Source organism: Giraffa tippelskirchi, chromosome 8 (assembly GCF_054371585.1).
Source record: "Giraffa tippelskirchi isolate mGirTip1 chromosome 8, T2T-mGirTip1v1.2.pri, whole genome shotgun sequence".
NCBI classification, from domain to species: domain Eukaryota; kingdom Metazoa; phylum Chordata; class Mammalia; order Artiodactyla; family Giraffidae; genus Giraffa; species Giraffa tippelskirchi.
In genome coordinates, this window is record NC_137282.1 from 48,563,329 (window position 1) to 48,590,266 (window position 26,938).

The 26,938-nt window shown below is 45.4% G+C and overlaps 1 protein-coding gene and 1 long non-coding RNA gene across 10 annotated transcripts in view; one reads left to right on the forward strand and one right to left on the reverse strand.

The window, feature by feature from the left end:
• The first annotated feature begins 2,592 nt into the window (after positions 1 to 2,592).
• The window catches only part of MYO10 (myosin X), a 255,150-nt gene continuing 230,804 nt past the window's right edge, over positions 2,593 to 26,938 (forward strand). For 5 of the 9 annotated variants that reach the window (XM_081519314.1, XM_081519315.1, XM_081519313.1 and 2 more), the window contains exon 1: positions 2,593 to 3,112. Coding sequence is in view for 1 of the 9 variants with exons in the window: in XM_081519308.1 (XP_081375434.1) it covers positions 3,092 to 3,112 (21 nt within the window). In the remaining 8 variants the exon portion in view is untranslated. The other 4 variants (XM_081519316.1, XM_081519318.1, XM_081519310.1 and 1 more) reach the window with 3 other exon arrangements.
• LOC145517029 (uncharacterized) lies at positions 18,136 to 25,247 on the reverse strand. The gene is made up of 4 exons (XR_014061940.1): positions 25,147 to 25,247; positions 24,900 to 25,019; positions 19,436 to 20,395; positions 18,136 to 18,898 (listed from the first exon to the last, which is right to left on the reverse strand). It is a non-coding gene; the product is annotated as an uncharacterized LOC145517029 (long non-coding RNA).

Genomic DNA, 26,938 nt, shown 5'->3' on the forward strand with positions numbered 1-26,938 from the left:
TTTGGGCTCCAAAATCACTGCAGATGGTGATTGCAGCCATGAAATTAAAAGACGCTTACTTTTTGGAAGGAAGGTTATGACCAACCTAGATAGCATATTTGAAAGCAGAGACATTACTTTGCCAACAAAGGTCCATCTAGTCAAGGCTATGGTTTTTCCAGTGGTCATGTATGGATGTGAGAGTTGGACTGTGAAGAAAGCTGAGCGCCGCAGAATTGAGGCTTTTGAACTGTGGTGTTGGAGAAGACTCTTGAGAGTCCCTTGGACTGCAAGGAGATCCAACCAGTCCATCCTAAAGGAGATCAGTCCTGGGTGTTCATTGGAAGGACTGATGTTGAAGCTGAAACTCCAATACTTTAGCCACCTCATGCGAAGAGTTGACTCATTGGAAAAGATCCTGATGCTGGGAAGGATTAGGGGCAGGAGGAGAAGGGGACGACAGAGGATGAGATGGTTGGATGGTATCACCGACTCGATGGACATGGATTTGAGTAAACTCCAGGAGTTAGTGATGGACAGCGAGGCCTGGTGTGCTGTGATTCATGGGGTCGCAAAGAATCGGATACGACTGAGCGACTGAACTGAATTGAACTTTACAGAAACATTGAGGGCGAAGTGTTCCTATATTTGTTTCCTCTATTATGAACATGTCATATTAGCATGGTATGTTTGTTACAAATGATGAGCCAGTATTGGAAAGTGACTTTGAAATGACCATGGCCAAGGCTGCCAGTGGCTGGGCTGCAGCTGGGAACCAAGCCATATCCACGCCCTTGCTTGAACAAGCTGCCTGGTACTTTCTCTTGAAAGATGTTCTATACAGATTAACACCATAATGACTGTAATTGCTCTGTGCCAGTATCTGAATACAGGTGGCAGCAGGACTCATTTGACTAAGCCCTGTGATTGGTGCCTGGGATGGTTGGTATTTATCCTGGCTCCATCTTAACTTTCTGTGCAACCTGGGACACAATCGTTAATGGCTTACATGTGTAAACTTGTGAAACAGGGCAATCACAGAGCACAATATTGAGTATTAGTTTATACCTTGACTCTTTCTAAAGGGAATGGGTACAACGATATTAATGCTGAAGAACTGCTCTGACAGAGGTTACAAACAGGCTTGAGTTTTCACACAAGGATGACATTTATTCATTCTCTGAAACAGTCTGAGGATATTTGAAGGCAAGGCGCTTCTATTTTCTTAACTGAAGATGGGAAGGACACCAATTAAAAGAAAAACCCTTATAGAATATAGTTTTACTCCAATATGATAGTTTCCTCAGTAGTCTTAGGATAAGCCACACCTGGTCGTTAGGTGGAGCTGGCAGTGGCGTGAGTGGCTGGAACATCTCTGGGCAGGGTTCCCAGGAAAGATGTGACTTTCTGACTTGAGTTTTGAAGGATGAGCAGTTGCCAAATCCCCTAGAGAGAGTTTCTCAAACCACCTGTGGTTAAGAACCAGTCGTTTTTGTTCCCAATCTTTCAGGTACCAATACGAAACCCCTGCTGTGCCAGGTATGACTCACCAGGAGTCTGACAACACCCAAACTGGTTTATTCTCGGTTCAAAGAGTCCACCAATCACGTGCTTCTATGTTGTGGTGTTTTTTACATTGCTACAAAAGTTTTTAAACCTTTGCTCTCATTTTCTCTGTTACCGACAGGTTCCAGTTTGCAGAACAGCACAAGGTAGCTGAAACTTACTGGAAATGCAAGATCATCAACGCTCACCCTAATCAATTCCAATCTGCATTTTAACCAGATGGCCAGGTGATTCCTGTGCACGTTAAAGTTTGAGGAGTTGCCCCAGAGAACCCAGGACTCGGTATGGGGGTGGGAGGGTTTGAGCCTTCACCCGCTTCCATTTGGCTATCTGCTTCCTTTGGGTCCGGGAAAAGGGTTACATTTTTTTTAAGGTGAAACTGGCCACGTGCTCTTCCAGTTTATAAAACTGAATTTTCCCGCCGCGACGAAAACTTCTTGTAACCTGAGTGCAGGAGAGAAACTCCACACGGGTAGGCGGCTTCCAGAAATTCTGATCAGCCTCCGTTCTCTGCTTTGATCTGGCCCAACGGCCGAGGCAGCTCCTCGGATCGCGCTTCCGTCCCCGGGGTCGCTCATCTGCCGAGCTGCATTAATGAGATCCGCGTTGAGCCGGCTCCAGGGTCTGCTAAAGATCAAAGGCACACACACACAAATCCCCCAACCCCTCCTCCTCCTCGGTGACTATTAGGTCTCTATCACCAGAGGGGAGTCAACTTCCCCCGCCCTCTCCCTGGTGGGGAGGGGAGGAGGCGGGGAGGGGGTCGGTGAGCTGCTCGGGCCCCGCCCGCCTCCGAGCCCGCGGCGTCCCGAGGCGCGGAGTGGGCGGGGCCTGGGCGAAGTTGGGGGGGCGCGCCGGCCCTGCGAGGCCTAACTTGGCGGAAGCGCGGGGAGGGGCGGGCTGAGGGCGGGGCTCCCGGGGCAGGGCGTGACCAACGAGCTTCGGGTGGGCCGGCTGAGTGGGCGGGGCTCATCCGTGGGCGGGGCGAGACGAGCGAGTGGGCGGGCCCGGACGAGAGGGCGGGGCGGGCCGTGCGCCCAGGTCCGCGAGTCTCGGTGTGACCGTGAGCGGGTGAGCCCCGGGCGCCCGAATCCTCACCGCCGCGGCGCTCGAGCCGGGAAAACCACCTCCGGGGCTCGCTCTGTGGCCGCTGTTCCCCTGCCCGCTCCGAGCGCCTCGGGCCGGCGCGCAGAGGGAGTGGGACGCGCTCCCCAGCCGCCCCCCGCCGCCCTCCCCCAGCCCCGGGGAAGAATGTGCCACCAGCTGTTCTCCGCTCGCGAGCGCTGCGCCCAGGAGTGAGGAACTTGGAGCCCGAGGAGACAAAGGCTGCAGTTGGGACGGATGCGTTAAGAGACTGGGGTTTGGGCAAACAAAAGGTGCGAAAGCCGAGTAGGGGGAGACGGAGATGGCAGCGGGGGAGCCCCGCGGGCTCGAGTTTCTGGGAGTCGCGCTGTGACACGCATGGTTCCCCCGGACCTTGGGCTGCATTGACTTCCGCGAGAGCTGGGAGCCGGACTCGGGCAAGTTGGGGAGCGCACGGGGAACAATGGACAACTTCTTCCCCGAGGTGAGCGAGCTCGCGGCCGGGAGGGCGGGCGCGGGCTCCCTTCCTGCCGGGGACCTGGCCTCCGGGGAGGGAAGAGATGCGCCTCCCGCGCCGCGCGCACACCCGCTACCGCGCGCGCTAAGCCCGAGAGGGCGCAACTTTCGGGGAGTCGCCAGAAATAGAGCCCCGGGGTGGGGGAAGTCTCAAGGCTGAGAAAGCCGGGGCGGGTTTTTATTTTGTCCCGCGCTCTCTGGGAGCGCCGGATGCCGCGAAGGTGAGCGTCCTGGCGCAGGGGCGGCTGGCTCACCGGCTGTCCCGCGGTGCCCCGGGCGAGGTGAGCAGGCGGACGAGGGGCCCCGACGGGAGGGCTGTCCGCCCCACTGCCGGGGTGCGGGAAACCCCATGAAAATGCTCATCGAGGACGTGCCTTTTCTCCAAGAAAGGTCTGGTCTGGTATTTCCTTTGCAAAACGTGCCGGCTTCCTGTGAGAGGGGCGCAAACACTTCCAGGGGAGACGCTTAATGAAGTGTGAGAAGGGGGCGGCGAGCGTTCAGTCCTTGACCGAGTTCTCTGCCCGTTGGACCTTTGGAGTGTACGTTGTAGTGCTCCCCAAGAAGTGCTCCTTCAGGCTTTGAGATCCTTCCAGAGCGTGAGATCAAAAGATCACGTTTGTGCTGACTGTCCCTGGCAGATTTTGAATTCGAATGTAAAGAAAATCGTTTAGGGCGCACTTTGGTTATTTTGAGAGATGGAACTGATGTTCCTTTTAGGGTCACTGAGGGCGGGACACCACGGTTACTTGAAACCCTTGACTTGAGAACCTTTTTTTTTTTTTTTTTTTCCTGGGATCGAGCGTTACTGTGGTTTCTTGGCTCCCTTTCCTTTCTTGGTTGTGTTTATTTAACAAATTCTATTTAAGTTTGAGGTTTGAAGTGGCTCAAAGTAAACTTAGTTAGCTTAAGGAGTCTGATGTGACTTTCATTGAGAGCCAGGGGATGTTTTGTAAACCCAGGACAGTTTTGGAACCTTCCAGCAATTTAGATTGGTGAGGGTTTGCCTCTGTGTTGGCTATCTGGCTTTATCAGAGTTAATTGGATTTATTATTTCAAGTCATTGTACTTTCCAGGTGCCGACTTACCGTAATATAGTCTTGTGTAATAGTAATATCCATTTTTTTTTTCAAAAAGTGGCTTCTCACGTGTGATGCCTACATTCATGATGAGAGGTGAACTGGAAAGTAATTAATCATTCATTAATGCATATTTCTACTTTTTTTTTAAATGAACGCTATAATTGTGAGATTAGCGTTTCCTAATCCATAGACCTTTGTTTTCGTGCCTGTACGAAGGCCCCAGAACGTTGCGCAGGAGTTGCAGGTTGACCAGTGATGAAAGACCAGCCGGCTATGTATAATTGCTTTCATCTGTAAGAAAACCTGAGGCTCTTGCCTGCGGGACAGTAATTCTTAACTTTTTTTTTTTTTGGTGGCAGGAAGGAGGCCCTTATTTTGCTTGTGTTGTGAGTCTCTTAGGAAATTTGATAAGACATAGAGTTTGTGTTCGACTTGTTGGGGTCCGGGTCCCCATGAAGCCTGTCTGTGGACCGCGGGGGAGGCTAGTGACCTCCCCTTTGGAAGAACTCTGCCCCCTAGTGCACGTGGGGAGAACTGCAGGATAACGTGGAACAGCTGCAGCCTCCTGCCCTGGTATCCTACCCTTGGACTTGGAAATAACTCTCTCCTTACACTATACTTTTGTCCAGTGTAAGAAGACCTGGTTGTTTGGTTTTATATCCATGATTAACGTAATATTGAAGTTGGCCTTTAATGATCAACTTCTCCATTCCCTGCCTGTCCTAGATGAAAAATCTTAACCCAAAGACGTTGACCCTTGCTCAAGGTTGAAGAGGTTGTTGCAGAACCCACAGCCTTTATCCACTGTTGCTGGTGATTTTAGTAGTGGGGGAAATTTTTATGGACTTAGAGTTATACTTTTGTGATGTATTTGTATTGCAATGTTAATTTCTAATCAGAAATTTCTGATTAATTGATTTCTAGCCAATTTTCATTTCTAATCAGAGTTCCTCCCCTCACCATAGTTACTTTAGATGGGAAGTCAGCAGGGCCAGACCAGCTATGCAGTGCTGTGTTCTTTGGAGACATACTCCTCTCTACTGTAGATCCAGTCTCTCTTAAGTATCTTATAACAGAGCACCCTTTTGATAAATTGTCCAGCGAAGAACATCTTGTAATGTCCTATTAGAGCAGGAACAGTAAGTGTGGAAGTGATATATTTCCAAGGACAGCAGATTTGTAGGGCCTCTTGTATTGCCAAGTGATGTCCTGTTCTTTGGTACCTTTTCCCTTTGTGATTTAGGCATAATGACTTGTTGCTTGTCAGACAGCAGTTTGAAGCTAATGTTAACAATTGGAAAAAAAAAAATTATGTCGCATGTACTAGCTTTCTGTGTGAAGGGCCAAGTAGCAAGGAAACGAGAGCTCCTCGTGACTAGCAGCTGCCATTTAGAGTGACAGTTTCTCAAGCTGGGTACCACTGACATTCTGGGTCAGTCATTTCTTTGATGGGGGGACCTGTCCTGTGTATCGTGGGGTGTTGAGCAGCCTCCCTGGTCTCGACTCCGTAGGTGTCAGTAGCATCCACAAGTCATGACAACCGAAGTGTCTTCAGATGATGCCAGATGAGCCACGGGGGGCACAATCACTCCCAATTGAGAATCACTGAGCTAGACCCGTGGAGCAGTTCTTGTGGAATTAATTCCTTGTGTGTCGCAGACACAGCCTTCTTATCTGCTCTAAGTAGCACCAGGCATCGGGCTGCCGCTCAGCTGGAAGCCCATGAGGTTTGTGCCCGGCAGCTGATGGCTCCTGACTTCACAGTGTACCCAGGGGTTGGAGAAACTGAGGGCCCCAGGCTCCCCAGCTGCGTTTCAGTTTGCGTTTCATGCCCTGTCTTACATCTTTGTGGCTTCTCTCAAGTGAGCTGTGTGCACACTTCTGGGAAATTTGCCTTTTCAACGTTTAGAGGTAAGCTGTTCAAAAGTTGACTTCAGGAAGAACCTAAGGTTGCGTGTGTCTGAAACCAGATGCACTTTTAAAAGGGAAAAGGCTCAACTAGGGAAAGTGGCAAGACTGCCATGTAGATGTGTTGATGTTTTGAAGTGGCTGCTGTTTTCCTCCAGGGCTGGGTAGAGTGCCTACAGTACTGGAAAGGCCAGTCAGTGCCGGCTGGACCTTAAACAAGCTGGACTTCTCTGTCTTCTGTTGTAGGAACAGGTGTGGCATAATGGCTGATCAAACGAAAGATCTTCTGAGGGTTATTAATGGGACATATGTGAACACTTTGATTTTCAGGATATGTAAAACGTACACGAGTAAGATACTCATAAACACATAAAGCAGGTATTGATGTTTTAAAGACTACATTGTCAGTGGAAAACATTCCAGCTGTACCTGTTTCTCACAGCCTGGTTCAGCCTGGCCAGGAACAAACCCACGTCTCAAGGTAAGTGGAAGCATCTTCCTTATTTCCACTTAATTTGGAAGTGTCTTAGTTTTGGTTGTTACCTGGAAGCTCAAATAGTTATTTTAAGCTGGAATGAGTTCTTGAGCCTATTTTTCTCCCTTTTTTCCCCCTGCATCTTATTGGTATTTTTTTTGTCCTGGTAAAAAAGCAAAACAAAACCGAAGACTGTTGTTTTTGGCAGCTACCCCCTGCCCCCTCTCCCCCAATCATCCCTCAAGGGCAAAGGCGAGCATTCAGGACTTCTTTGTCCACCGCATCCTGCAGGTGACCCCTTTGAGGACTGTAAAATGAAATCAGAGCATTCCCTGGTGTCTTGTCTCTCAGTGAAGTCACAGTGCCCTGCCCTTTCTTTTAATTTTTTAAAAATGAGAAAAAAACTTATTTGGCTGCACCAGATCTCGGTTGAGGCACATGGGATCTCAGTCAGGGCATGCAGAATCTTTTGTTGCAGCATTCAGGATCTAGTTCCCTGATCAGGGATTGAACCCAGGTCCCCTGCATTGGGAGCACAGAGTCTTAGCCACTGGACCACCGGGGAAGTCACAGTGCCCCGCCATGTTGGGAACAGCAAAGCTGCAGGAGCAGCGGTGAGCAGGGAGCCCTGGTCCCTTGGGTGCTCACCTCTCACCAAGTCAGGCCCAGAGCAGCGTAGGCGGGGCGGGCACTGTTTAACCAGAGCCGGACAGAGAGAGAGCGGTGTGTTTGCTTTTCCAGCTGCCTTTTAAATGGGGTCACCTTTAAGGACAGGCACCTTCAATGTGCTCTTCTGTGAAGTTTGGGCAGGGGGATGTAGGATACCTTCTTATAAATGGGCTTCAAAATTTTGCATTTAGGATTACTGCTGGGTAATGCTCTCAGGTCACTGATTTGCAGGGAGCACTCCAGCTTCCCTGGTGGCTCAGATGGTAAAGAATCTGCCTGCAGTGCAGGAGACCCAGGTTCTATCTCTGGGTCGGGAAGATCCCCTGGAGAAGAAAATGGCAACCCACTCCAGTCTTCTTGCCTGAAGAATCCCGTGGACAGAGGAACCTGGTGGGCTAAAGTCCATGGGGTCGCAAAGAGTTGGAAACGACTGAGTGACTAACACACACATGCACTCAAGCAGGAGCCGTCGGGGAAATCTGTAGGAAGCTGGACCTCATTTCTGGGGCCTGCATGCCCCTAGGTTGATTGAAAGCACCTCGTCACTAAGAGTAGAAAAGATGTGAGCTTTGGGAGCTTGGCTGCACACCCCCTCCCCACTTACAGGCTCTCAGCCAGGTTATCTGACCTTCCAGGGCTTCATTTCTCTGTCTGTGTTGTTGTGCAGTCGCTAAATCGTGTCCCAACTTGTCGCGACTCCAAGGACTGCAACATGCCAGGCCTCCCTGTCCCTCACTATCTCCCCGAGTTTGCCCAAGTTCTCTTGTCTAAAAGTGAGCATAATAGTGTTGACCTTGCATGGTTATGAAGAGAATTCAAGATAAGATTTACAAAGCACTTGGCACTTGGTAGGTGAGTAATAATACAAGGTTAGAGTAACTTAGAAATTAAGAACAAGTGGCCTCTGATGGTGACTGAAACTCCAGTCCTCAATAGGGCAGGGAAATCTTGGCCTCGGGGCTGTCTCCAGGATCATTTTCTCCCTTTTGACCAATACACATCTGGCTGATGTTCCAGAATTCTGTCAGAAGCATGTCTACATTGCTTATAAAGTCAAGTTCACATTCTTAGCCTAGTTTCCAAGACTTCCTGATTTGGCAACTCTTTATTCTTTTCCCCTCTGTGATTCCACAGGATCTATTACCCGGCCCACACCGTACCTTTGTCTGTCCCGTCGTCTCTGCCGATCTGATGTCCTGCCTGTCTAGCTCCTTTTTGAAACCATCTCCGCAGGTCTAGTTCATGGTCACTCCTCTCTTTCCTGTGGACTTGGCTCTATTTCTTTCTGTCCTGGTTGTGTTAGGAATTTACCCCCTTTCAGCTAGAGGCTTTGATTTTTTTCTTCCTTCTCAAATGCATAAACATTCTTGAGAAGTTAAAAATTTGATTTATAAGTTTTATCACCTTGTTTGTACTCAAAGCGCCTCTGCAATGGGATGCTATCCTGTATAGCTGTTATTTTCCTCTTAAGTACAGATTGTTTTCTTTATTTTTAATGCCAGGGAGGGAGATGGTTCTACTTTTCCTTTTGATTATGAACCATTTTATAATTCTATGAAGATAGTAAAAAGTGCTTCTGTAGTTTATTGAGTGCTGTGTGCATAAACTCCGGGAGTTGGTGATGGACAGGGAGGCCTGGTGTGCTGCCGTCCGTGAGGTCACAAAGAGTCGGACACGACTGAGTGACTGAACTGAACTGAACTGATGTGCCCCGCATGTTTCTGAGCACTTTACATTCAGTAATTCGTTCAGTAAGTAAATAACAACCTTATTAGTAGGGCTCCATTGATGAGGAAATTGAGGCACAGAGAGGTTAAGTAACTGGCCTGAGGTCACACCATGATGGCCAGGCTTTGAACCCAGACAGGCTGTCCCCGGGGCCTCTGGGCTCTTCACTGCCATGCTCTCCTTTCCCGGTGGTGGTATTTGTCTTATGCTTGCATCACTGTTTCTTTGACGAAGTCCCTTCAACCTTGGGCAGTTAGTAAATAAGTTTTGAGTTGAAAAGTGCTTGGAGGCTTGGGAAAACAAGTGGCCCACACCCCCCAGAAACTCTGCAAACCCAGCAGGAAAGTGTTCATCAGCTTTTGAGGATGCCCCTAATTTTTATTTGGTGTGCTTTTTTACTCAGGAAGAACATGTATCCTCATAAAGCGTAGCTTCTAAAGCTGCAGGCCCCAAGCTCATGAGGATGGTAGGGAGATTTAGATAATAAGGCACTTAGAAAAGTAGAGTTTTGAGAAGATTCTTTTCTTTTCTTTTTCCTTTTTTTAATTAAAAGAAAGGGTAGAACTCACTTGTCTCCCCAGTTCTAACTCTCAAGTTATCAGAGAATTCCTCTTGGAGGTTTTCTGATAGAATCTTCTTTCGATTAAAGATTCTGGCTACCTTCCAGACTGCCTCTGTGTCTGTTGTTTTACTTGTTAGCTTATGAATGTTTGTGAGGGGACTGATCATTGACAGCGGAGTGGAACATTTTCCAAAGAGCATCCTTGAATAAAACATTTTTCTGCCTTGCTAAGAGCCGATCGGAAAATGTTTCTGCCAGGCTTAATGTACAAAACTCTCAATTTAAACCTACCCTCTCATGTTGCATGACATCACATCATCTGACTTTGCCAGTTATAGGAAAAAGTGTTAAGAGTCCTTGTGGCAAAGCCGTGACGCATCTGTTGAAACACCGCCAGAGCAGGGGACGACCCGATGGCAGGTAGGCATGTCATAGGTTTACCTTCCCCCCAGCTTCAGGACCCATCTTCCAGGATGAAAATTGCCTCTGTATACAGGCATTTAACATTATGATGATGATTTTTTTAAAAAAAGAGATTTATATTAGAAAAGGTAGGCAAAGTTGAATTTTTGTACTTTGGGGATGGAATGTTATATTGACTGCCTGTCAGTGATTAAAGGGCAAGGTAAGATGAGGTTTGGATGGTAGCGTGGACAGTAGCTTTTTCACTTGGCCGCTTACCTAATACGGGGTTCAGAAAGAATCCCGTAGTTCTTTTGTGTCATTTTTGGGGGTCAGTTAGTAACATGTAAGCAGTATCTATTGACAGTATCTATTGGTATCTATTGTAAGCAGTATCTATTGGTGCATTGTGGAGAGAGCTAGAAGTACCTCTTTGTAGAGTCTGCTCATGCTGTCTGCTTTGCTAAAACCAGCCAGTGTGATAAGGCAAGGAAAAGAAATGAAAAGCCTTTATACTTTTATATATAGATAATCCTAAGGGGCTTCCCTGGCGGCTCAGTTCGTAAAGAATCCACCCTCAGTGCAGGAGACCTGGGTTCAATCCCTGGGTTGGGACGATCCCCTGGAGAAGGGAACGGCTACCCATTCCAGTATCCTGGCCTGGGGAATTCCATGATCAGAGGGACCTGACAGGCTACAGTCCATGGGGTCTCAAAGAGACGGATACGACTGAGTGACTTTCACTTTCTTTTCATATATACGTTCTTAGGATTATCTATATGTATGTATGTATTCATATATGTTAGAACTAATAAGTGAGTTTTGCAAGGTTGCAAGATATAGGATCACTATACAGAAAATAACTATTTCTTGATGTTAGCATTGAACTATCTGAAAATAAGAGAGGAATTCCATTCACAAAAGTATTAAGGAAAATTTCAAGAATAAAAAAAAGTCTATTTAAAAAGAAGTTTTTCTAGTAGGCTGCATGCCTATGTGTGTGGCTACTGTTGATTTTGGGGTTTATCAGCTTCATATACGTAAATTGGGTTACTAGAAATATATCAGTAATTAGAATTAGAGGAGTATTCTTGCTTTAAATAAAATGCCTTGATAAACATAGATACAGTTTATTACTTTTCTGTGTCATTCTGAGATTCATTTTCCCCCCTTTAGAAAATTTAGAAAATGCCATGAACAAAGGACAAAAACTTCCTTGGTCTTAGTGTTGTTTGCCTTTGTATCTGTTTCTGTGAAAGCATATATGCAGTGTTTTTCACTTAAGAGTTACTTGAGAAAAGCTTTAGATCATAAGAATCTTGTGTGTATACAGGCAGCCCCCATCGTTTTCAGGGCCAGGGAGAAGAGTGCAAATGCAGGCCCTGTATCACATCCCTGTATGACAACATAAATATATGTTTTAAATCAAGCTTCCAAATTGGTAAATAAGTGTCTTCTAATCTCCTACCTTGACAGATATACCTTCATTGGGATGTAATCAAAATATGTCTAAAGCTGTGGGTTTTCTTGCCGAAAGTCAGATCATCAGAGACGAATGAAGATAATTATAGTTGCACATGTGTGGGTGTTCTGTTGATGGACAAGTGATGTTTGCATGAATAATAGACATATGCTCCATAGTAAATTTTCCACAGACCTGCTTTTCTTGCCCATATTTCAGTAGAATCATTAATTATATGGTTGCAGTCAAGATTTTCGCAATAATTTGTTTTACTGACAGTAACACTGACCTTTCTTGAGTCATGTGGTTCTTTAGTTAATTTCAGTTTGGGAAGGGCTGGCTTTGCTAAGGCAGACAGTAGTTGTTGGCACTGTCAACAAAATTCCTACAGCAATATTTAGGTTAAAAAAAGGAATGAGATTACCTGTTATAGGTATTGATAGTGCAAGAAGTACACAATATTCTAGTTTTATTGTATGAGTCATGTAAATAATATTGTGAATTTCCACTATTTCTGAAAATATTCCTCAAACTTTTCAATCTTGTGTACATTATAAAGGAAACTGAAAGCAGAAGTAATTCATTAAAAATCTGTTTTTAGATGAGACTAAATCTTAACATATCTTGGCCAGAAAATAGTTTACATATAAAGATGTATTAAGGGATTTTGCATGTGTTAATCTTTCTTCCTCGCCATATAAATGTTTTTATTTCCTTACATTTCCTGAAAATACCAATTTTGTTGCATGTTTCATATGTATTGATAGTTTCTATTTGAAGAAATTTTTCTCTAAAATAAAAAAAACCCACAATTTTAAAAAAGTGAAGTGGCCGAATTAGGTTTGTTTGGGGTTTTGGAGACTTTTGCTACTATTATTTATAGTAAGCAAGAGTATATATCAAATAATTTATGCTACTGCAAGTTCAGAATTAATAATTTTCCACCAAAGATTGGTTTCACTTTTTGTTTGAGGAACTTCTGTTTGTTAGCCTCTTTTTTGTTTTTTTCCATCTTTGTGATGTATAGGGCTCTACTCTAAAGCCTACAGTCCAAGGCAGGTGTCCTGGGTGTCTGGTCTCAGTGATCCTGCCCATCTTCCTGGGCATGTATCCCTATGTACATGTCCATTTTAGGTGTTTTTCTCGGTGCTTGCTCTTATAGAAAATAGCACACATACATTCTTATGCCCAGGTCATTGCACGCTTGCCTGATTATTTCTTGAGGTTAGATTTTCCGAGAGTGGAGATGTTGGCTCATAGGGTTTGCACATGTTTACTTAGACTGTTTGGCAGAAAAGCTTTCTGAGAGGTGTCTGTGCGGCTTAAAGCAGGCACAGCTGAGACAGCCTGTCATGACGCACCTGTGATAGCAGGGTCTTATTAGTCTTGATGACATGCCTGGTTTCACAGGGGAAACATGTGATACTCGATTTCTGTCTCTAGTGGTGGGCTGGGTTCTTCTCTGAACCAGAGTGGAGGAGGGAGGCGTTCTCTCCGTTAATTACTAGTGGGATGTTTATCCACATCCAACCCTAGAAAAGTCCCACTGTGGTTCCTGATGTTCATTTAAGACCAAAGCGCACACACGGTCCTGGCTTCATGCTGCCTGGGGAGCCATTGGCCATTTGTTTGGGGAATTTTTGTATGAATTTTTCTTTTAAGTTCTCATTCCTTTGAATTGTAAGTATCCTTGTGAATTAACCCTGGGCTGTAACAGTTATGTCGGGGTGGTTCCAACTATAGGGGTTTAGGTAACATGCAACACTGTTGAGGGGTGTGTGTGTATGTGTGAGAGAGAGAGACTTTAAGGCTTATTATTATTTTTTAAACTTATTTATTTTCGGCTGTGCTGGTCTTTGTTTCTGCATGGGCTTTCTCTAGTTGCAGGCTCTACTAGAGCTTGCAGGATTCAATAGTTGGGGCTCACAGTCTTAGCTGCCCTGAGGCATGTGGAATCTTCCCAGAGCAGGGACTGAACCCACGTCCCCTGCATTGGCAGGCAGATTCCTAATCACTGGACCACCAAGGAGGTCCTAAGGCTTATTGTTTTTTTTTAATTACCCCCAGGAAATCTTTCCATGGACTTCGAAATAGGAGTGTTGAATGCTATGTGAAAATGACACTCCACCTTTTACAATGTACACCATTGTTATTTAGTGCAGGTCTGCTTCTGTTTATCTCCGCCCACAGTTTGTTCTTTCAATGATGTACGCTGAGGGCCAAGGGTTTGTACAACCCTCCTGTAGTTTTCAGCCTCAGATTTTCAGAGATGGGCAAGTGCACTCTGTAGGCCTTCTCAACCTCAGCACCCTTGACATTCCAGCAGGTTAGACATAGTAGCTCTGGGCTGTCCTGTGCTTTGGAGGGTGTTGAGCTGCATCCCTGGCCTCTGATCCTTTCCTGGTGGCTCAGATGGTAAAGAATCTGCCTGCAATGCAGGAGGCTCAGGTTCGATTCCTGGGTTGGGAAGATCTCCTGGAGAAGGGAATGCCTCCGGACTCTGGTATTCTTGCCTGGAGAATTCCATGGACAGAGGAGCCTGGCGGGCTAGTCCATGGGGTTGCAAAGAGTCGAACATGACTGAGTGACTCACACTTTCTTTCCTGGGCAGGAAGGGGGTGCAGAATCGCTCTAGTGGAGAATCCTTGTACCATGGCCATGATCTTATGGCCATAGCTTAAATTTGGATCTTGCCAGAATTTTCTTCACCCTTCCTAGTTTATATCCATTCCTGATTGCTTTTTTTTTGGTCTCTTTGGGTGGTGGGGCACACACTTAATCAGTGTTGAAATTTTATTCTATTTAGGATCCACACTTTTCCTGTGAGACTTGGACACTTAGAATTGGTTTATCATTTAAATTTGGAGTAGGAGATGGCAACTCAGTCCAGTTTTCTTGCCTGGAAAAGTCCATGGATAGAGGAGCCTCTTTAAGGCCTCTGTAAGCCCTGGTGGTGGGCTTACAGTCCATGGGGTCACAAAGAGTCAGGCACAACTGAGCACACACGCACATTGTCTCAGTTGTGTTGGTCCATCTGGTGGGAATATTCACTTCCAGCTGTACTCTCTGCCCTGAGGCTTTTGTTGATCTCCCTCCTAGCATTTTACCTCTTGTTCCCGAAGTCCTCTGCTTAGATCACTAGAGAAATGGTTATTATACTGAGTTAGCAAACTAACCGTTGTTCTCCACTAGGATAAAAGAAGCTCATACTTTTTCATAAAGTTTTGAGAACATGTTGAGGTAAGTTCTATCTATTGCTTTCTCCCTGTCTATTTCATGTGTCTTATTCTGGCATGCTTTGTTTTGTTTTCTTTTTTTGCAGTGTAGATTCAGATGTTGCCAGAATAGCCCAGAGAGGCCCTGTGTACCTGTCATCCAGCTTCCCTGGGAGTGATGTCTTATGTAACAATAGATAACAGTAGTACAGAATCAAAAGCAGGAAATTGTCATTGGTACAGTTTATTGTTGTTGTTTGGTCACTCAGTTATGTCTGACTCTTTGCAACCTCATGGACTGCAGCACGCTAAGCTTCCCTGTCCTTCACCATCTCCCGGAGTTTGGTCAGATTCATGTCTATTGAGTTGATGATGCCATCCAACCATCTCATCCTCTGCTGCCCCTTCTCCTCCTGCTTTCAATCATTCCCAGCATCGGGGTACAGTTTGCACATCTCATTCAGATTTTTTACATGCATTCATCTGTATATGTGCATGTATAGTTCTAGATTATGTTACCATATCTATAGATTTGCAAAACCACCAGCACAACCATAATGCAGAACTTTCCCATGTTCCATGCTACCCCACGAGAAATAGTCCCAGCCTTCCCCCAGTCCCTCGTAACCACTAATCTGTTCTTCTCTATACCTTTCTCATTTGAGACTGTTATATAAATGGAATCAGTGTGTAAATTCTCTGAGATTGGCATTTTTCACTCATTTCTCTTGAGACCCATCCATGTGGTGTGCATCACTAGTTCCATTTTATTGCTGAGCAATATTCCAGTGGACTGTTACCCTTTTAATACCTGTGCTGACATCCCTTATCATTCTGTAGCAGCAGTTATTTGCATAGTAAGTTACTCTGTCCCATGGCTGCTGGGAGCTCAGATTCTCATGGCCCTCCTAGTTTACTCCTTGCAGTCTCTTGCACTGCTGCTGTCAAAAAATGTTTTGCTTGGTGACTCCATCTCAAGCACTTTGAGGTAGATTCACTCAGACCTGGTGCGTTTGAACCCTTGCTCTCCCAGCAGCAGATTCCTGCTGGTCATCTCTTTCCCTGAGACAGAAGCTTTGTGAAATCAGTGAGTTGATAGCTAGACTTTCAAGTCACACATGTGACAGCCCCCACGTGGAACAGCCAGGTGAACAGTGTTGGAGTTCTCTAGAGCCTAGACTTGGGATGCTGAACAAGAGTGTGACAAGATATTCTGGTCATCCATCAGTATCTCGGCAGGACGGGATGGAAGGGGGGTGTTTTTGATGTAAGCCAGGTGGCGCTAGTGGTAAAGTACCCATCTGCCAATGCAGGAGTGTAAGAGATGCGAGTTCAATCCCTGGGTCAGGAAGATCCCCTGGAGGAGGGCATGGCACCCCACTCCAGGATTCTTGCCTAGAGAATCCCATGGACAGAGGAGCCTGGCAGGCTACGGTCCTTGGGGTCGCAAAGAGTTGGACATGACTGAAATGACTTAGCACACAAGACGTCCAAGGGCAGGGAAAGTGCCCTGACTTGTTGGGTACTTGGCAGCAGCGAGGTGTTGGCAGCAGCGAGGATTCATCTGGCTGGGAGGTGTGACCAGAGAAATGGAACAGACGAGGTCCGGCCTCCACCTAAAGGCTGGTCGCCCTGCAGGCTAGGAGGCTCGGAGCACAGATCAGGGAAGCGCCCTCACTCTGGTCCCAGGTCTGGCCAGTTTGGGAGGAATCCCAGGTGAAGATGAGCCCAGCAGAGAGGGGAGTATTGCCTGGTTATTTCTTACTGGTCGCCGGCTTCTCCTTACTGCCGCCTTCTTTTTATCCCATGCTTTGAAAAGAGCTTGTTGGGCACAGGGGGAAAAAGTCTTGAGAGATGAAGTGAAGTGAAAGTCACTCAGTTGTGTCCAACTCTGCAGCCCCATAGACGATACAGTCCATGGGACTCTCCAGGCCTGAATAGTGGAGTGGGTGGTCTTTCCCTTCTCCAGGGGATCTTCCCAACCGAGGGATTGAACCCAGGTCTCCCGCATTGCAGGCGGATTCTTTACCCGCTGAGCCCCCAGGGAAGCCCAAGAATACCGAAATAGGTAGCCTATCCCTTCTCCTGCAGATCTTCCTGACCCAGGAATCAAACTGGGGTCTCCTGCGCTGCAGGCAGATTCTTTCCCAACTGAGCTGAGGTAGATCTGTTGAAAAGGAACTCTTGATACCTTTTAAAATCCCGGGGCCACGTGAGAGCTCCCCCAGTCCAGGGGCACTGGGGCCCAGTCTGAACTCCCTTGACTCCTGCTGCTGGCTTCCGAGCCAGCCCTCTGCCCAGCTCTGCAGTCTCCGCCTGGGATCCCTGCCCTTGCTGCCTGCTTCCTTTGTGACAAAAATCTAAGTCCAGAGTGAGCCCCGCATCCTAGCCTGTGCTCTGCTTCTCGCCTCCTGGGTTTCTCCACATAAAAATTTTCTCTTTGTAGCTCCTGTTTTATATGAATCATGTCCACCTGCTCTTGTTTTTCGGCAAGAATGTGTATAGAGTGAGACCAGTGTTTCAACAGCAAGTAGGTAATAAGCTGTTAATTCTCAAGTGTAAAAGAGGTTTTTTTGGTTTAAACTGTATTAGCGTGCATGCTTCATTGCTCAGTGTCCTTTTTGCGACCCTATGGACTGTAGCCCGCCAGGCTCCTCTGTTTATAGGATCCTCCAGGCAAGAATACTGGAGTGGGTAGCCATTCCCTTCTCCAGGCGATCTTCTTGACCCAGGGATCAAACCTGGTTCTCCCGCGTTGCAGGCACGAATTCTTTACCATCTGAGCTACCAGGAAAGCCCCAAACTGGTTTATATATATATGAAATTAATATATCAATATGTGCATGTGTACATGTGTATGCATATGTATCAATATATGTAATTTATATATACATATAAAAACATGTGCATGGATGCTCAGATGCTTCAGTCATGCCCAACTCTGAGACCCCAGGGACTATAGCCCCCCCAGGCTCCTCTGTCCGTGAGATTCTCTAGGCAAGAATACTGGAATGGGTTGCCATTTCCTTCTCACTAATCGGGTGGTTTGTGGGATCTTAGTTCCCCTAGCAGGGATCAAACCTTTGTCCCTTGTAGTGAAGCACAGAGCTTTAACCACTGGACCACCAGGGAAATCCCTTATAAAAACATATATACACATATATGCTCAGTGGTGGTTCAGACAGTAATCTGCCTGCAATGCGGGTGACCTGGGTTCTATTCCTGGGTTGGAAAGGTCTCCTGGAGGAGGGCATGGCAACCCACTCCAGTATTCTTGCCTGGAGAATCCCCACGGACAGAGAAGTCTGGCAGCTACAGTCCACGGGGTCACAAAGAGTCGGACATGACTGAGCGACTAAGCACAGCATAGTGTCAATGTTTCTGACTGAGGCAGACAGAGCTCTTAGGGACTGAGGTATCTTGACCAAGGCCACGTTGCCTAGGGTTTTTGTCACATCTAGTAGATAATATCGTTCGGTGTCCAGAAGCAGAGTTTGTATTGGCAGTTGTTCTGAACTTACAGTTTTCTAAGAAGATGAGAATCAGAAGCAGCCTTACCACTGTTTTGCATACGATTTGCCTTGTTAGGATGGGGTCATCGGAATACTGCCCTGTTAATCCTGGGTATTCTGTGTTCCCGTAAGATTTTCACTCCTTTGGGAATTCTGGCAAAAGTAGATGCCAAGTTCAACTTCAAGGATATGAAGTCAGGTGCAGACTGCAAATACTGGTATCAATTTTCCGACCTTGAGAACCACTGAGATTCTTGGATGTGTCTCTTGGTAATGTAGCTTTTTCAGCCGTACCAATTTCTTTCTTGCCTTTGAGAAGATCTGGTAGGCTAGCTTACTGTATTTTAGGTTCTAAGACCATGTTCACTTAAGGTTCTCTTTGAAAAGGCCAGTGCACCTTTTCTGTAAATATTTTAAAGATGGAACCTTTTGTTGTTTTTCCAAGTACATATAAGAAGAAAAAACATCTGATAAAATGAGCTCCTGGTTGTGACATTAGGAGGACTGGTGTCTGCTAGACAGTATTCTGGAGAACGAGCAAGTCAGAGACTCTCTGCATATGTTGTGAAGGGTGAATCGGTCATCTATTTTCACCATAGTTCTTTTCCAGTGTTTTACCACGAGAAATTCAAACACGAGTCATCGGCTCTAAGAGTAAAAATGGGGGGCAAAATCGGTTTAGTCTGGCTGCCTTGGGCTGTGGTCTTCTGTGACTTGCAGGCAGTGTTGAGCAAATGCACCTCTGAAATGAATAGGTAAAATCTTTTAGAGAACTCGGATGGCTCTTCAGCGGGAGTGTAACTTTATCTTTATTCACCTATTATCTTATGAGATAGCAGGTGGATTCCTTTCACCCGAGGCACAAAGGACAAGGTTACTTGACCCAAGGTTTATCACCAGATGATGGGATCAGAAATATAACTTAGATTGTGTCCTTTGAATCTCAAAATCTCTGAGGGCTTTTAAACCTCCACCCGATCCCTAAATGGAGATCTTTAGAGTTGGCATGTGCATGTGAGACAAGGGAACAGGATATGTCAGAAGAATAAAAGGTCCCTTGAGGGTGTTCTTTTGCATTATTATCAAATGTTTGATGAAGTTGAATAGCTGTTCCCTCAAGGAAAGTGGAATTTTGGAAGCTAACTTTAATGCTGCAGGGTGTGTCCCCCCCAAATAAATAGCATAAAGTAAATTAAAAATATGTCTTTAAAATTACATGAAAATACGCTTTAAAAAATGGTATATCCTGTCTTTTTGTCCCAGCTTAGGAAAAAATTACCTTTTAAAGAAAAAAGTACATTCCACCGGTGTCCTCTACTCAAGTCAGTGGTTTATCTGTCCAAGGAGGAAATATGATGTAGACTTGGATTGAATATAGTGTGGGATGGTGGTAGTGATTTGAAGACATGAAATCTGCCTTGTGGCTTAGCCATTGTGCCCTTTTCAGCTTCCACACCATCTGCATTTTCTTTTATCCAGTTTTTTAACTTGTAAAAGTGTATTGATTACTCACTCTGCATGGGCTGTGGTTCTTCTAAATTCTTGACGTGGATGAATTCATTTAATATGCCCTGCGGTTTTATACGGTTGGTACCATTCTCATGTCTGTTTCACATATGAAAATAGAGCCCTAGAGAAGTGAAGTCATTTGTCTAAGTTCACGCAGCTGGGCAGGGGTGGAACCAGGGTTTGGACCCAAAGATATTCAGCTGTATGAAACTAGAGTCCATTGGAGGTGATGACAGTAGTTTGTGTTGAAGGAGGTGAAGGTAGAATCTGTGTGGAGAGCTTTGGGAATGTGTAGTTGCTTCTCCCCAGAGAGCAGACCAGAGTCATGTGATACAAGCCCCAGGAGAATGACCTAATTTGTCAGCAACTGCAACAGGAGATAAACAATTTTCCTGTAATCAAACAAACCAAAGAGACAGTCCTTCTGATGGCTTCTGTGATGGCAGCAACTGAACATCCATCCTGAGTGACAGGCGCAGTAGGAGTTGAGTTTGGAGAGAAGATTCAAAGAATAGTTTCAGTGAAATATTTGTAGGTTTCTGGCTAGCATCTCTCTGGAAGGTGAAGGTCACACTCAATTTCCTAAGTCACTTTTCTTGGCTTTTGTCTGTTTCTGATGGACTCCAGTTTCCCAATGGAGCAATGTTGGGAGAAGGCTTATTTGCTTTGGGGTCTGTGGGCAGTTTGTGAATCTTGCTGGTCACCTGTGGTGCTGATCGCTCTATCTGCCCTGTAGATGTAGGTGAAAGGCGGGAGGAGAAGGGGACGACAGAGGATGAGATGGTTGGATGGTGTTATCGATTCAATGGACATGAGTCTGAGCAAGCTCCAGGGCGTAGTGAAGGACAGGGAAGCCTGGCGTGCTGCAGTCCATGGGGTAACAGAGTTGGACACGACTGAGTGACTGAACAACTACAGCAACAACCCTGTAGATATAGCTGACTGGTCAAGGTTTAGGGCATTTAGACTGTTCACATCTTTCCTAGCAGAAATTGATCAAACTGCTATGTCATTCAAGTATAAGGATACATTTTGTGTGTGTGTGTGTGTTAAAAAAATATTCTTTCAGAGCAGCTTTAGGTTAACAGCAAGTGATAAAACTTTTAAGAAACCATTTTGGGCTTGACCTTCTTTCAACGGGTGTGAGATTTTGAGAAGATAATGGTTTACGTTGCAACCAACTTTTCAAAGCAGTAATTCAATTAAGGTGGTGATATGGTAGCTGCTAATGTTTTTCATTGCTAAGAAGTCGCAGATTTTGAAAAGGAAAATACTAGCCTGGTTGAATCAGCAGATGTGTTCTTTGTTATCACATGTACACTTTGGGTGTTGCCAAGGACTTGGTATCATTAGGGATGGACTTAGAAGTCTGTTTCATACAGACTAGTGGTTCTCGACAGGGGGCGACTTTGTCTTCCCGGGGACATTTAGTAGTGTCTGGAGACATTATTGGCTGTTACCACTGATGTGGGGAGGGTATGACTGGCATCTATTTGGGTAGAAACCAGGACGGCTGCTCAGCATCCTGGAAACCACAGGACAGTCCCACACGATCCAAGTTGACTCAACCCAAACCTCAGAGTGCCAAGGTTGGGAAATCCTGGGGTAAAAGTTTGGCTCGATTCTATAACCCGGTTGTATTTTAATTTTCTATGCTTTTTGAGTAAAACTTTTTTTTCCAAAATAGCTTCTGTAGTGTCATACAATGTATCTAGATTGATAGTTATATCTTAGTTATATTTATTCCAAAATTTTCTGTGGCATTAGTGAAAAATAAAACATACTATATGTGTGTGTGTGTGTGTGTGTGTATGCTCATTCAGTGGCTCAGATGGTAAAGAATCTGCCTGCAGTGCAGGAGACCTGGGTTTAATCTGTTGGTCGGGAAGATATCCTGGAGAAGGAAATGGCAACCCACTCCTATATTCTTGCCTGTAGAATCCCATGGACAGAGAAGCTCGGCAGGCTACGGTCCATGGAATTGCAAAGAGTTGGACACAACTGAGTGACTAACACTTTTACTTTCATACACACACACACAGACACACACACACACATATACATATATAAATATTCATGTAGTAGTGTATAAAGTAATTTTCCTCGGTCTTCTTAACTACGAGCTTTCACTTATCCTAAAAAACAGAGGAACAGGCAGTAGGACAGGTTTGGTCACAGAACAGCGGAAAACAGGTGTGTCTATCTCTGAGGTGGGAGAAAGCTAGCAGGGGCCAGCATGTGAGATCTGCCCTCTGTCTCTGGGCCTCTTGTCATTTAATAACACTACTTACCGAGCAGAGAGGGTAGCAACCTAGATCACGCAAGAGGCAGCCTCTTGGAACAGGATAAGTGAACCTTTATCAACAAATTCCACACCTTTTCGTTTCTTTTCCATTCTCCCAGTTTTGATGAGTAAGGGAGACTTTTTTTTTTTGCTTTCTGCTTAATTTTCACCTTCTGTGGCTTTATTGCAAGCCATGGTAATGAATCACTGAAAAAATTGGTAAGGGTGGTTGAATCAGCAGGCAACTTTCATTTGCGGAAAATCAATGGAAAAATACTTAGAAATTCACACTGTTACTGCTGTTGTCACCAGACCTTCAGGCAGGAGGGAAATGAGGTTGGGTTCATCTTTAAATTCTTGGATTTAATTTGAAGAGTGAATTTTTTAAAATTTTGGCTTAATGAGTTGTAACTGACATATAAACTTGTAAGATTAAGTGTGCTGTGTAGTAGGAGTGAATTCTTTCCATGATTCTTCTCACCTTTTCTCCTCGTCCAGCAGGTAGACCAAAAAAAAGGAAATAATCTTATTTTCTATTGACTTTGTTGCTTTTTAACCCGGTGAATGAGACATCTTTCTAGGTGAACTTTAGTGTCACCCATGCTTTGTTTGTTGTTTGGAAATCATTTAAATAAAAGGACTCCTCGGGGCTCTAAATGGGATGTTTAATTTGTTAGAGCAAGAGTCCACACCACTATCTGCTAACATAACATTAATTTATTAAGTGGATAATTTGTTGGGCATTAACTGACCCTGATGTGGAATTAAGGACTCTAGATTTCATGATGGAAATCTGGGCTTGATGTTAGTAATGAGACCTCAGCAATGACATCATCACCAAGGCTTGGGCTCAGCACTCCGGACCAAGCCGTGCGTTGTAAGGGACACGCACCAAGGGCTTTTTCACCAGCTTGGTTAGTTCAGATTAATGACAAGAAACTCGAGTATGGTGAGTGATTTCTTTGCTTCAGAGAGCACTGCTTGTTAAAGACCAGTGTTGATGGAATTCAGCGTGATCCAGCTGTGCCGACTTGTGACTGACCTGGTGAATGCTTGTCAGAGACCAAGTGAAAGTGTTAGTTGCTCAGTCATTCCCAAGTCTTTGCGACCCCACCAGGCTCCTCTGTCCCTGAAATTCTTCATGCAAGAATACTGGATTGGGTTGCCATTCCCTTCTCCAGAGGATCTTCTCGACCCAGGGATCGAACCCAGTTCTCCTTCGTTGCTGGCAGATTCTTTACCATCTGAACCACCAGGGAAGTCTAAGGCTGTGCTAAAGCTGGCATCTGGCTGTGGGTGGGATTCCCACCTGCCCTTACTGAGTCCATGACTCGATGGAGGGGTCTCCAGAGGATACCAAGGAAGCATAGCTGACCAACTGATGCACCTTGAAAGGTCCCTCAGATTTATCTAGAAGCTGTTAACCTCTAAAACTGATATCAAGAATAGAGGAAACTTATGAGATACTTATTTAAGGCCGTGTACTGTGTATTGAGCCTTTTATATACATCACCTCATTGGACATTCTGCATGTTAGGAACTATTGTTAATCCCAGAGAGAGTTGAACACCCTGTGACTTAGAGAGGTTCAGTAACTAGTCAAGTTGCACAGCTAGTAGATGGGATTCCAGGTCTCTTGTCTGACTCGGGGGCCTGTGTGTTCCTTTCTTTCAGGTTGATATCTCAAGCTTATCACAGCTCTCCAGCCAGGTGGATTGTCAGTCTGGAAGACTGAGTCTTATCAAGTGTTTGGACTTTTCCCAGGGTGGTAGGATCTCACACTTGGCAGCAGCTTTATTTTAAGGTGATTGTTGTGGCTTGTGTACCTAGTGGAGGGTGTGTTTTGTCTAGGGCTCCCTCAAATATAGCACATTAGCTGGGGCTCGGAACTCAATATTTGCAAATTGGCAAAATGAAAATAGTGGACTCGGCAGAATTAACCATGACATAACCGTCTTGTTGGAAAATCTCTGGTCCCAACGAGGAGATGGTCACGAACATTTTGATTTGCCCTTTTGCTGGCCACTCTCTGAGAGCATAGCTTTACTGACAATGGGTATCAATTGATGCTTTTGAATTGTGGTGCTGGAAAAGACTCTTGAGAGTCCCTTGGACTGCAAGGAGATCAAATCAGTCAATCCTGAAGGAAATCAACCCTGAATATTCATTGGAAGCACTGTTGCTGAAGCTCCAATGTTTTGGCCACCTGATGCGAAGAGCCAACTCATTGGAAAAGATCCTGATGCTGGGAAGGATTGAGGGCAGGAGAAGAAGAGGGCGAGAGAGGATGAGATGGTTGGATGGCATCACTGACTCAATGGACATGAGTTTGAGCAGGCTCTGGGAGACAGTGAAGGACAGGGGAGCCTGGCGTGCTGCAGTCCATGGGGTCGCAAAGAGTTGGGCACGACTTAGCAACTGAAAAACAGCAACATTAAGGTGCTCTCAAAAATGGGCCCTGCAGGCTTCATAGAGGATTCCAGCAGAAGCTTATGATGGTCCTTGGAAAGCTTGTCACTGGTGAGGATTACTTGGAGTGGCCGCATAGCCAGCGGGTGGGATCAGCGGGGAACCTGCTGGGCCCAGCTGCTCTCACATTGGAATGTTAAGGTCTTTATCGTTTTGTTGAGATCAGATTCATAAGTTGCTAGCATACCTTTGCCTTTCCTGACCTAGCTTACTGCCCAAGTAAGGAGTTCAGGCTAGATGAGTATGGTGTCTTGTTTCTCTCACCTTGACTGAGATGATAAAGTTTTGAGCATGGAGGTGCAGAAAGTAACCCACATTAGGGGTGTTCCTCCTTCTCCTGGTGTCTGTTCAGCAGCTGTGTCCCATGACCTCCCCCACCCCACTGCAGACCTGAGCTTGGCTTTGCCTGTTGTATTTAAAGCTCTGGTTTTGCTGGCCTCATTCTGAACCATCATGCATACACAGGAATTGGAGTTCTTACCTTTCTTGTTCTCACTCCAGATTTTGTGGTTCCTTGTGCTTTAAGTTGCTCAGTCGTGTGTGACTCTCTGTGACCTCTTGGACTGTAGCCTGCCAGGCTCCTCTATTCATGGGGATTCTCCTGGCAAGAATACTGGAGTGGGTTGCCATGCCCTCTTCCAGGGGATCTCCCCAACCCAGGGATCAAACCCAGATCTCCCGAATTGCAGGTGGATTCTTTTACTGTCTGAGCCACCAGGGAAGCCCACCAGGGAAGCTGGTTCCTTGGCCACCTTCAATCATACACCTGCCCCTTGCTTTGGCCACTGCTGAGGGCTGATCTTGCTTCTGTGTGTAACTGTCCCCTCCTGGCCCCCCTCACCCCCACTTTATGACTCATTGCTGTCCTGGGGGGTCTCAGTGATGACAGTCCTCTTGTTCCTTTTACACCTGGAGTAGCCACCCTACATGTGCGGTTTCTCAGAAAGTTGACCTTATTTGCAGAGCTGTGAAGAAGGAGGTTCTGCGACACCAGGGGTGAAACTTGAAATTAATCTTTCAGTCTTGAGTTTCAGATGGCCAGGCAAGGAGAAGCAGAAAATCACAGTTTGAAATATTCACAGGTAATTCATGGCACAAAGACCTGGATCCTTTCCAAAGTTCCCGAGCATTCGCCTCCCTGCTCTCTTATGGGTCAAAGAAGAGTTGATATTACTGAAGGTTTGGAGTTTTCAATTGATCGTTAAGACTGTTAAGAAAGTATTGATAGCTGCTTAGACCATTTAAATTTTGTCTTTAGCACCTTTCAATTCTGAATGTGAAAATTGTTTGCTCTATCACTGGAGAGAAAGCAGCAATTTTTGAGATTTGGGTTAGGACCTAAATACCAACAGAATGGAAACACTGTGAGAAATGTAGGCTCCTTTTTAGTGAACTTTTATGAAAACCAAAGAGAAGATAGAATCAGTTCTTCATTTTTTTTGAGGAATAAACAATTTCCTTGCATTCTGGTGTTCATTTGGCAGCTAGCCAGGAAGCGTGCCTACGGTCCAGGAATCATCCCAAACCAAACTAATGGAAACAGTCTGTCTTGCTGGAGGCTGAAATTCAATATTGAGGCAGTGACATGGGGTGTGTGTGTTAGTGGTGGGGCAAGGTGGTGGGTGAAAGACGTTGGAAGCCTTAACCCATGGCAGCTATAAATGGAATACTGACTCACTTGGGTGGCTAAAATTCATGCTTTCAAAAAGGGCTTTATTCTGCCATTTGGTCAGAATTAAGATATGATTTAATGTATTATGCCCAAAACTGGGTCTAAAAACATACTCCTTTTGATTTGAGCCAAGTTTAATTAAGAGCACTGCTTGACAAGCCTGCTAAATAATTGAAACACTTTCCTCAAAAATCTTACTATGAATGGAGGCATTATGTACAAAATAATGCATTTTTAAAAACCTGTGTTGGGACCCAGGCTAAAATTATGCCATTTGCAGAGACATGAATGGACCTAGAGAGAGTCATACAGAGTGAAGTAAGTCAGGAAAAGAAAAATATATTAATGCACATAGAATCAAAAAAAATGGTACAAATAAACCTATTTACAAAGTACAATTATGAGACACAGATGTAGAGAATGAATGTGTAGATGCCAAAGAGGGGAAAGGCAGGGGTGGTATGAATTGGGAGATTACAGTTGACATAGATATACTACTATGTATGAAATAGATAACTAATGGGAACCTACAATGTAGCACAGGAAATTCTACTCAGTGCTCTATGACCACCTAAATGGGAAGGAAATCCGAAAAAGAGGAGATATACGTGTCATATAGCTGATTCACTTTGCTGTACAGCCGAAAATAACATCGTAAAGCAACTAAACTCCCAGTAAAAAAAAAAAAAAAAAGCACTGTGTAAAAGAGTTGCCAATTAGGGCCCAACAAGTAAGAAGGGTAAGTGATGATGCAGGTTGTGTGCTATAGGGAGTGGTGGGGCCTGTGGTTAACAGGAGCTCTTCTCATTTTTAAAGAGGGACCAGATAAGTAGATTTCTGTGAATTGT